Source organism: Chenopodium quinoa, unplaced genomic scaffold, assembly GCF_001683475.1.
Source record: "Chenopodium quinoa cultivar QQ74 unplaced genomic scaffold, ASM168347v1, whole genome shotgun sequence".
Lineage (NCBI taxonomy): Eukaryota > Viridiplantae > Streptophyta > Magnoliopsida > Caryophyllales > Amaranthaceae > Chenopodium > Chenopodium quinoa.
The window spans coordinates 3,019,639-3,031,606 of NW_018743850.1; the positions used below are offsets into that span (position 1 = coordinate 3,019,639).

General features: G+C 33.4%; 1 protein-coding gene and 1 pseudogene across 2 annotated transcripts; both read right to left on the reverse strand.

Moving 5' to 3' along the window:
• Positions 1–683: 683 nt before the first annotated feature.
• Positions 684–4,440, reverse strand: LOC110685957 (heat shock cognate 70 kDa protein-like). Of its 2 annotated transcripts, XM_021862511.1 has the most exons (3): positions 3,908–4,440; positions 1,505–2,650; positions 1,170–1,364 (listed from the first exon to the last, which is right to left on the reverse strand). In XM_021862511.1, the coding sequence occupies exons 1-3, from the start codon at positions 4,116–4,118 to the stop codon at positions 1,291–1,293; spliced, it is 1,431 nt and encodes a 476-aa protein (XP_021718203.1). In that variant the 5' UTR covers positions 4,119–4,440; the 3' UTR covers positions 1,170–1,290. The 2 variants fall into 2 exon arrangements, with proteins under 2 accessions (XP_021718202.1, XP_021718203.1); XM_021862510.1 differs by having other exon boundaries at positions 684–2,650; positions 3,908–4,438.
• A 2,374-nt stretch (positions 4,441–6,814) lies between these two features.
• On the reverse strand, positions 6,815–8,762 carry LOC110685959 (annotated as a pseudogene).
• Positions 8,763–11,968: the final 3,206 nt, after the last annotated feature.

The following is an 11,968-nucleotide window of genomic DNA, read 5'->3' on the forward strand; positions in this document are numbered from 1 at the left end:
TTGATTTAGAATTTTGTTGAACGGAACACGAAGTATTTAATTTTTGGTGAGTGAAGTTGATAAGAGGAACATTAATGAGACCAAATTTAAAATAAGAGAGGTAAGTAAAGCAATAGTTTGTCATAGACTCGTACTCCGTAGTAATTTTTATAAAATATGGCAAACTCTAAGGCAACAAAAAGAATACAAAGGGAGTACTCCATATAAAACTATTCGGCTAATTGTTAGCCACCTATTAAAAAAATTAGCAAGTGATTTAATATGATAAAAAATGTAATAGAAAATACCTAGCGCTACCCCCACGACGTTGTTGTAAAGTATAAAGGCAGAACATAGAGGGAGAAACAATGGTAATTGAAACGGAGTACCTCAAATTGTAAGTGTAGTTCTTTATTATTGTTAAGATCGAATATGTAGCAATTGTATTTATAGCTATGAAGTATGAAGTGCAATTATGTTGGAACTGTAACAAATTAACAATCAAAGGGAACCAATTCACAGACGACCTATAAATTTGATTTTTGGAAGTTGAAATAGAGAAAAATTACACAAAATCATCTGTTATGGTGTTTAGTGTGAGTGAAATTGTCAAGCAATAAAACGTACATGATTAATAGTTCCCAAATTGAGAAAACATGTAGATTGGATTCACTAGTAACAATCAATCAGTCACTGAGGGAGTGTCGCAAGCATTATAATCACAGTTATTGACACATTTTCCTGAATCACTCCTTAAAGCTTTTATTAACAGTGTCATGCAAATCATTGATACAACATACAAGTGAAGTTACTATTTGAAACATTAATCATAAAGAAGCACTAATTTTGATTGAGTGTTCTATCCTACAAAAGAATTACAACCAGTACAATGAACTCTTACCATACCAATCTGTCTGCAAATTAAAATACGCAGCAACAACAGATTAATCCAAGTCAAGTTCGATGATCTCAATTTTTGCTCTGCTGCCACTTGCGCCATTGTTACTCATTGATAAATTCTGTGTCTCAAGCATCTTTGTGATAATTGGTCCACAAACGCCCTCGAGTTCTATCATTTTGTCCTCAAACTTGCAACCTTCTGCGAGAACAAAATTCTGGTCTAGCCATTGGATTGTCTGATTAATAGCAACCGCCATCTTCCGCCTCTCACTGAGCCCAACTTTTGCTCCATGACATTCTAGCATTGTTTCCATGTTTTGAGTATATGTTTCTAAGGAATTCATAGCTTTTACCTTCTCTTGATACTGCTTATCCGCAACCCTAAACTTTTCAGCATCTTTCACCATCCTCCTAACCTCTTTTCTCGACAATCTCCCACTGTGATAGTGTGCTATAGCTCTGATTTTGTTGCCAGTCATCAGCTCCTGGGCAGAACAATGTAGAATACCATCAGCATCAATTTTAAAGAAGACTTCAATTCTAGGAATGTGTTTCTGTGCTTGAGGAATTCCTGAGAACTTCAATTCACATAAAAAGTTAGTGTCCGATGCTTCAAGTGTCTCACCTTGGTGCACAGGAATATATACTCGAGTCTTGTAGTCCCTTGAAGTTGTAAAGATCTTCTCCATTCTCGTTGGAATAGGGCTGTTCCTTGGAATGACAACAGCCATTCTTCCCAAATGAACCTTAACCCCAATAGACAATGGAGTTACATCAACAAGCCTCGGATTGTTATCATCAAAACAGCTCAAACTTGCAGCATAAATGGCAGCCCCACAAGCAACGGCCTCATCCGGGTTAATGCTTTTGTAGAGTTCCTTACCACAAAAGAAGTCTTGCAACAGTTGTTGAACTTTAGGGATTCTACTTGATCCACCAACTAGGACAACATCATCAACATCACCTTTAACCATTTTAGCATCCTTCAAGCATTTCTTTACATGTTTTATACACTCTTCAAACAAGTCCAAATTTAAGTTCTCAAATTGGGCACGAGTAATAGTTGAGGAAAAATCAGTGCCTTCTAGAAGACAATCAATCTCAATTGTAGCTATAGATGTTGAAGAAAGGTTCCTTTTTGCCCTCTCACAGGCAGCTCTCAGCCTTGCCATGGCCCTAGGATTTCGACTGATGTCCTTATGATGCTTCTCTTCAAACTCAGCTGAAAAGTGTCTAACCATTCTGATGTCAAAATCTCCTCCTCCTAAATGGGTGTCTCCGCTAACTGATTTTACTCGAATTACATTCTTTTTAAAAGTAACCAAGGCTACATCAAAAGTTCCCCCACCAAGATCAATTACCAAAACATTTCTTCTCACCACATTGCTGCCATTAGGCTTCTGGGCAAGGCCATATGCAAAGGCAGATGCTGTTGGCTCGTTAATAATTCGTACACCACTAAGCCCAGCAATGGTTGCAGCATCCTTAGTTGCCTGGCGCTGCAGATTATTAAAATAAGCTGGAACAGTAACAACAGCATTATTCACAGCTGAGCCAACATATGCCTCTGCAACTTCTTTCATTTTCATCAGGACCATAGCAGAAATTTCTATTGCTGCAAACTTCCTCTGTTCTCCCTTGTAGGTAACTGCAACCACAGGCTTCTTGCCAGTTCCATGACAAGGGCTAGCATCAACCTGAAAAGGCCAAAGTATCATGTCCTTTTGCACTAATTCATCATCAAACTCCCGCCCAATTAGCCTCTTTGCATCTGTCGTCAATTAGTTTACAAAGATATAAAGATCAAAGGGGTTAACATATTACAAAGAGTGGTTGAAGAGCAGATAGTTAAGCCAGGTTCATTCAAAATTTCCACGGAAGAGATATACATAAGGAAAGAATCACACATTCACACAAGAAAAGGTCAATAAAATAATCACATACGGAAAATTGCCAGTTGAAGATTAGTTACCCATAGTAGTCCCATACCATAAGAGTTGTAGTAACTGGCTGCTTCACATCAATATCAAACTTTTGGGTCTGATTTCCTATAGTCCCTAAATTTTTTAACTTTCTATACCCAAGTTTTTCATAAAATAAAGAGATTGTATAACACGAAGTAGTATAGAAGGATTCCTGCCAATTATATCCCATGATTCATAAACAGATTCAATACAAGAACTCCACAGAGAAAACACAAGAAAACCAACACTTGGCCTAAAAGGAAATACCTAGTGCGAGAGAAAACAACCATCATAAACTAAAGAGACTCAAATTAAACATTATCTTATACAGATAACTTTTTTGGAAGAATACAATTAGCTCAATTGATAATCTCAGCTTTGATAAGCCTAGCTAATCCCTAAAATGGTTTTTTCTAGCCTATATTAGTGGATCAATTTAAATAATACAATTCTGCAATCCTCCTCGGCTCATCCCCCTTTATTCTTCTTCTCAAATCTTACTCCTATGTATTATCATTCTTGTGCAAACAGACTAGCTCTTTGAACCATCAAATACTAGAACTAAGTTTATCAACAAACTCTGTATGATTTTAATCTATACACCCATTGAAAGATTTGGGATGAATATTGAAACAAGAAAAATATTCGGTCTCTGTTGTACATTCCATTCCCCGAACACCTCATAAAACAAAAAAACAAACCATTTGTTAACCCGATCTAAACTATATAACTCAATCCTGAATTGAGTAGTCTATAATTATGACCTCATTTTTGACACATCAAAGTTGATCAACCGAATCTGGCCTAAAACTTAATGTTACTAACATTGATTAATGCATCATGATAAGCTATTAACAAATATGCATTATATTTAACCATATAATATATCATATTACTCCAAAATAAAACTAACATATCATAAATAGAAGCTAATCAAGCTATCATAAACCAAATTCGAGTTTATACTAGGCATAATTAACCATTAATCATTCAAAAATGGAAGAAAAATAAGCAAATATGATAACAAAACTTACTAAACTTAGAAAAAAAAGAGAGGAACATACCAAAAATGGTGTTACAAGGGTTAGTGATGAGTTGGTTAAAAGCAGCATCACCAGTAAAACGGTGAGTTTGGGTGAAAGAAACATAAGACGGCGTCGTGCGATTACCATGATCATTGGGGATGACCTCCACACGGCCGTGCTGCCAAACTGCCACACACGAATGCGTCGTGCCGAGATCGATTCCGATCGCCGGCATATTGCTCTCTACCATTTTCCGAATTTAGAAATAAGCGGATAAAAGAGACTGTGACAGAGTAATTGAGGTGTACTTTATTGAGTAATTGATGTGTGAAAAAATGAAGCTACTCAAGTACTGGAGTAGCTCATTTCTCTTTCTCATCTCCTTTAATTATTGCTCCATTTAATATTTTACAATTTTCTAAAACTTGTCTTTAACTTTAAAATTTTCCATAATTTCATCTTCATATTTCAAAATTTGTACTAGTAAGTTAAAACAATTGACATCACCTACAAAGTACTTGTAATATTTATTTATTTATTTTTGTTATAATACTCCCTCTATCTCATTATACTTTCCTTGTTAGCATTTTTGAGTGATCTATCATTATTTTTTTACGTAATACTTTTGTTGTATAAGACCATCCCCAATGATGAAACTTGAGGGAGTCTTTTTAGAAAAGAGAGAGTATTTGTTGCAAAGGATACCAATAAGTTAGTATCTAAACTTAGCAACTCCAAAAGAAAGTTACTAAATTTAGATACTCAACTTTGAGTCTCATTTGACAAAAAGAGTGGGTCTTTTATCAATATTATAATAAATTTGGTACTTTATTTAAGTTTTATTTTTTATTTTATTTTGAAAAAGTTACAATATGGATTTGGTGGGTCATAAATTGAAAATGACATTAGTATACTTTAGAGAATCTCACCATTAGGAAATTAGACTTCATATAAGTTTCTAAATTGATAAGTGGGTTGGGTATCACCATTGGAGGTAAAAAAACAACTCATTTTGTATTTCAATACTCAAAGTTAAGTCTCAGTAATGGAGATGGCCTGGTAGTTCTCCCTCCGTTTTATATAACACTTATATGTAGAGATGGCAACAGACCACATCTGGACCGGATCCTATTGGATTCGGATCCAGATTCGTTTTAAGGACATAGATCTAGATCCGGATCCGGATTCGCGGATCCAAAATTGCAGGATCCAGATCCGGATCCAACAGATCCACGGCTCCGGATCCGAGTCCACGTATTTTTTTTTGTTTCAAAAATTTGTTACTTTTAAAACTTTTAATTGTGCAAAAGAAGCTAAAATATTAGATTTATAAGTTCAGTTAATACATATTTACATGATCAAACCATTATTTTTCCAAAATAATAAATAAATAATTAAAGTTTAGTTCATAAAATAATAACAAACAAAGTATGTAATACTAGAGAAACTTATAGGTATATATTTATATAAGAATTGCCAAATTAATTAATAAATATATAATTCTTGAATAAAATAATAATAATATATAACATTAAAAAAAACGGATCCACGGGTAGAATCTGGACCGAATCCAAATCTCAAAAATAGGATCCAGATCTAGATCCAGTCCATCAAAATGAATCTGGATCCAGATCCACGGGTCCAATAGAAATCCAGATCCTGTAAAACAGTTCTGGATCCACCGAATCCGAATCGGATCCAGGATCCATTGTCATCTCTACTTATATGAAACAAAGGACAGTTTTTATTTATGCCCCATAGGAAAGTGCTTTTGGTGTTTTTAAAGCAAGAATATGTTACAGTTTTATCTCCTCCTAATATTAAATTTGTAATTTCCAATAAAATACAATTACAAATGTAAAATAACAATTGCAAGTTACATAGGGAGTGTAAGTTTTCAACAAGTCATGTAGTCCGTATCTTTTAGGTAGCCAAACACATAATGTGAAGGTGTAATCAATTAATTATACTCGTATTTGTTTATAACTTATAAGAGTAACCTTATTATACTCACTTATATCAGATTATTAGTAACCCATCAATTTACAAATGTAATATTAAAATCTCAAGAAGAGTAAATTCAATTCATTATATGAGTAACATCATATATATATATATATATATATATATCAAATAATTAAAAAGAAAGAAATTTCATTTATTAATTCGAATAACCTCTTCTTTAATTTAAGAGAAGTAACCTCATTTTTACATTTTAGTGACCCTGATCCATTTGGGTAACCCTATATAATCATCATTGTAAATTTGTAACCCTATAACTCAATGACACAATAATTACCTTATATGTGACTTGTGAAATGATCACACCATAATTCCGACGGGGATTTTTCAGCCACTAATAGCTTGAATTTTTAATGACTAATAACACTCATTAATGTTACATTGGCTTAGATGGTACCATCTTAATACCAACAAAGAAGTCTATTAGTACTAACAAATCTAATTGCATTTGTTGGCACTAATAAGGAAAAATTTTGGTATCTAAATAATACTCCCTCCGTTTTTAAATATTTGCTCCATTTCACTTGGGCACTTACATCAATGCTAATCTTTGATCAATAATATCCTTAATTACCAATAAGTATAAATTCTAATAATTGAAAATTAATAATCTATTCACTGAGACGATTCAAACTAGTTCTCACAAGACTATATTTTTTCTTATGTATAAATCACAAACATTAGTCAAAGTAGGACAAATGAATAGTACAAAATGTAGAAATGGAGCAAGTATATAAACACTGAGGGAGTATCATTTAAGCACAATTTACTAGGGTTATTGAATGAAGACTCCTAGCATCAGTCTTATCCTAGCACAATATTCGTCCTGCACTAACATGAACGACAAAAACTTCTCTAAAGAACAACCTGCACTAACATATACTTTAAGCATACCTGAAGCTTGTTTCAGAATAGTCCTAACCAAGCTTACTCACTATCACTGCTGATCTCAATTTTTGGGGCACGCGCCTTAGAAGCATCTTTCTCCTGCTGCCCGAGCATCTTTGTGATGATGGGCTTACAAATGCTCTCGAGCTCTTTCATCTTATCCTCGAATCTACAACAATCTGTGAGGAGATGATTCCAATCCAGCCATTGGTTTGTTTGCTCAATGGCATCCCCCATATTTCTTCTGTCTTTCTGTCCAATCTTATTACCATGATTTCTCAGCATGATTGTCATGTCTTGAGCATAGGTTTCCAAAGCATTGACAGCTTTGGCCTTTTGTCTGTACTGCTCATCCGCGACCTTGTACTTCTCAGCATCCCTCAGCATCCTCTCAATATCTTCCTTTGGTAGCCTCCCACTATGATCTGTAATTGTGATTTCATTCCTGTTGCCAGTGGTTAACTCTTGGGCGGAGCATTTTAAGATACCATTAGCATCAATTTCAAAGCAGCACTTCGCTTTAACAACACCTTTGGGTGCTAAAGGAAATCCGTTGAGCACAAATTTACCCAGTAAGTTATTGTCCATAGCTCTAGGTCTTTCTCCTTCATAGACATGGAATGACATACCAGTTTGTAAGTCTATAACAGTTTCACAAATCACCTCCCTCCTTGATGGGGTAGGAGAATTCTTTGGTATCATGACAAAATAATAACCAATATGATTCTCATAACCAATAGATAATGGAGTGACATCGACTAATAGGAAGTCCTTGTTAACCAGACCACTCAAGACTGCAGCATGGATGGAAGCCCCACAGGCAACAGCCTCATCAAGATTAATGTTTTTACAGAGCTCTTTATTACCGAAAAAGTCTTTCAAGAGCTGCTGAACCTTGGGGATTCTGCTCGACCCACCGATCAGCACTATGTCATGAACATCACCCTTTTCCACTTTAATATCCTTTAAGCATTTTTCAACAAGGTTTATACACTCTTCAAACGAATCCATATTCAGCTTCTCAAAACGAGCACGAGTAATGGACGAAGAAAAATCAGTAGCATCAAAAAGACAATCAATATCAATAGTAGTCAAAGAAGACGAGGAAAGGATTCTCTTTGCCCTCTCACAAGCAACCGTCAGTCTTCCAATGGCCCTAGCATTTCCGCTAATGTCCTTCCCGTGCTTCCTCTTAATCTCAGTCACAAAGTGCTCAACCATTCTGTTGTCAAAATCTCCTCCTCCTAGATGTGTATCTCCACTTACTCCTTTTACTTCAAACACATTTTGTTCAATAGAAACCAAAGAGACGTCAAAAGTACCCCCACCAAGATCAAAAACCAACACATTCTTCTTAGTGTCATTGTGATCAAGGCCATAAGCAATTGCAGCAGCCGTAGGCTCATTGATAATGCGCATGACATTCAGTCCAGCAACTACTCCAGCATCTTTAGTTGCCTGACGCTGTAAGTTATTGAAATAAGCAGGAACTGTAACAACAGCATCCTTCACAGTTGAGCCAAGATAGGCCTCTGCAGTTTCTTTCATCTTGGATAAGATCATGGCAGATATCTCTTCAGCCGCAAATTTCTTCTCTTCACCCTTGTACCTTACCACAATCATAGGCTTCTTGTCATCATCAGGACTAGCAGCAATTGAAAGGCCACGACTTCATGTCTTTCTGTAAAGCGGCATCATTGAATTTCCGGCCTATCAGCCTCTTAGCATCTGTTATCATTATCAATAATTAAGAAGTTACTTGTGTAAAGCATATCAAAAGGCTTGGCAATAAACACATCTATACAATCAGAAAATCCAAGGGGACACTATTCAGCTGTAAAAAGCTTCTTATTGTATTGTAAATCATCCACTTAAAAAAAACATAAAAATTAATCTATTGTCAACCATCAGCCACAATACTTAACATGAACTTGTTACTTTCTTAATCTGCATAGGCTGCATTGTATGAAACTCGGGCCAAATAATCCGGATAATCCACCCCTGTGGCCTTATATCTTCCTTGCTTGCTAGGTAGATTAGATTATGACTTGAACTATGATCTCCATTATGCCAAAATACTGCTTGAAAATTTTCCTGATCATTTTCATGGTCTAGTTAATTATATAGTCTCACACCTCCAAGTCATGAGTGGAATATTTTTTTTGAAATTGAGTAGCATAAACATAAATATCCTTCATTTTAAGGTTTAATGATTCAGTCATTCCTAAAATGTCTTCGTTAGGAATTCTTAGCTGAAGATAGGAAATTTCAAATTTATATTCCCCCGTTTTGATTTATTTATTTTTTATTTTTACCTGCAACATTTCACTAAGGTACCCTATTCAATAATCTAAGTTCAATTATAATTTGTGAGTTATACTTAAACTAAACATAATGGATCTTATTCAATACGTCTCAATTATTGGAATATTTAATTTAAATTGTTAGTGGTTAGTTAACTCGTAAGTAATTAGTTTGTGTTAGTGGAGTCATAAATGTAGTGGATTTAGTGGGATATATTCCTTATTTTTAGCTTAGTTTTGCACTAATATGGGATCAGGGGTTAATGTTAGGCATGATATATTCCTTATTTAATTTAAATTTCATAATATAATATATTTATCAATTTAGATATCTGACTATATCTTTATATAAATTTCTATATAAGTAATTACTTTTTTAATGTATAATGATTGTTTATAGTAAAAAAAATCATGAATATATATCTTTCAACCTAACATAATTTGTGAATGAAAAACTATCAAATGTGAAATTTAAAAAATTCCATCAGAGTTCAAACTAGAAGAAAGCTTAAATAAAAAAAAAAATATGATATATAGTCATAAAAGATAAAAAAAAAATATATATATATATATATATTAAGTTGCTTGATTTGAGATAAATAATATTTCCTCAAAAAAAAAATTGAGATAAATAATAAATAGATTTTAGACCAAATTATTTTTTATATTTAAATATAGTTTTTAACTGATACTCCGTAATAAAGAGTTAAAAACCGTGCATGACACGGGGTCTAACCTAGTTTTACAAGTATTTTACTCCGTGACTCCTCGATACAAGTACTGCATTTTTTTAGGCGCATTACTTCATTTTGCACGTAGTTTTAAACGATTTATTCGAAGGCAATCGAAATCAATATTGACACAAGCTACCTATAGTTTTAAACGATTTATTGTTGTGAATTATTTATTTTATTGTGTAAGTAGGTGACTGTATAATAAATAATGTTTGTAAAAATTGAGTGGGATTTTTTTTTTCAAAAATTGTGCATCATTGTGTAATTGGATTCCCTATATTGTGATCAAGACTATCAATTTTAAAACCAATCTCCCACATCTTTAATATTAAGAGACAAAATAATTAGCATAAACTTTCCTTCTCAATATCCACAAGTCTTTTAGCAACTAGTTATAGAAAATTAAGCAACTTTATTAAAAAGATATTGGTTAGTCTAAAATTCACTATTTAGAAAATTTTATGGAATTATCACACTATTATAAGATAATAAGTTGCAAAAAAACTGTTAAATAATTATTTTTATTTTTTAGTTTTTAAGAGAGTCACAAGAACAGAGATGAGAACCGATCCTAGAATCCCTAAAAATCAAGAGGGAGTTATATATCCCTCACTCTTTGAATTATAAATTGCTGTAATTTTTTATAAAATATGGTAAAATCATGCATTACATAGGACGTAAGCTAGTTTGCAATATTGTCTATTACCGATATAGCCTGGCACGAACCTAACCTTTGTATAATTAAGTTATTTGGAACCAAAAACCAATCCCAAATAACCGTTTTCATCCAACCCAAAACCTAACCAAACACGCTTTTATTAAACCATACCTAATGTCAAACTACCACGCACAATCGAGCGTTTATGAGATTTCGAAGGCCTGAGGAAACCTAAAAGGTGGAGCCCTGTAAATTTAATAGTATGTATTTCAATTTCTTATTTTTTAAATTTATGTAGGAGGAGATTCTTTTTATTTCTTTGACCAGATAATCTATTTTATTTATATATAATTTAAAATATTTATTTTGTTATATCACAGCATGTGTACTAATTAAAAATAAAATAATGTACAATATATAATAAATACAAAAGTCGTCAATTCAACAACCTATGCAAATACAATTGTCTAGCTCATCTCTCCAACATACAAATGATATTGGACTAACCCGTTGAATCAGACCTGGAATTTGATTGAACCGGTTATATTTTAAACCATTATTGACCTAAACCGGTTTTAACCCGGAAACTTTTAACTTTTGAACCTAAGCTGTCAACCTAAACTATTAAACCTGAATTGTTTTATTTACCCATTGAAGACTCTTAAAGCTTTATACCCAGTTACCCACCATTATGTAGCACAATAGCACTTACAAAAATGAATGGATGACAACTACAGGAAGGGTTTAAAAGTAAAGAGAAAAAAAGTGGATGAATAAGTATTGGACATAGAAATTTTGAAAATGACTACTTCATATATTTTGAAAACTTTAAATCAATTAACTGTTACATAAAAAGTAATTGCGATTATTATGTATTTATATGCTCCATATAAAAGAAAAATGACCTATAATGAAATATTGAAATGTGATCTACTCATGTCTTAGAACAGAGGGATTATTTGTTAATAATCTCAATTCGTACAAAAGTTTTATAACCATGTTTAGACACATCATCAAACTATACTAGTTTCAACCTAAGACATCATTAAGTTTCTTAGATATAGTGGCATAACAAACAAACAAAAAATTTACCGTGCAGTAAAATCAAATGAATGGAGATTGCACCTCTATTGCTGGGTTGCAGCATTAATAATTCGAAGAGAAGGGAACACTGTATTTAACTTCAAATAAACCAACAATGAAACAAATGGAACAATATCATTTTCATGTAAATGGTTTGTATTAGAATTCTTACCTATTCCATGACATATAATTGCGTTCAGAGTTGGAAAGAAAGGATTTAAATTAAGCAGTAACAATGCCTAAGAACGAGATAAACTATGTTAGGAAAATCTTCGATGAGTTTTCTTATAGCTCGTTCATTTGAGACGCATTGATGTTGGCTTACCAACATTCTGCATTATTATTCTGTCTGTGATGCCCATATCCTGCATTTTTATCATAGTTTATAACAGAAAAGGCTCGCAGGGTAGAT

Bases quoted from the DNA above. Each gene is read 5' to 3' on its own strand.
- LOC110685957 (XM_021862510.1), bottom strand. From the start codon at position 4,118: ATGGTAGAGAGCAATATGCCGGCGATCGGAATCGATCTCGGCACGACG. The intron at 2,651-3,907 runs GTATGTTCCTCT...AATTGACGACAG, and splicing joins CCCTTGTAACACCATTTTTG to ATGCAAAGAGGCTAATTGGG.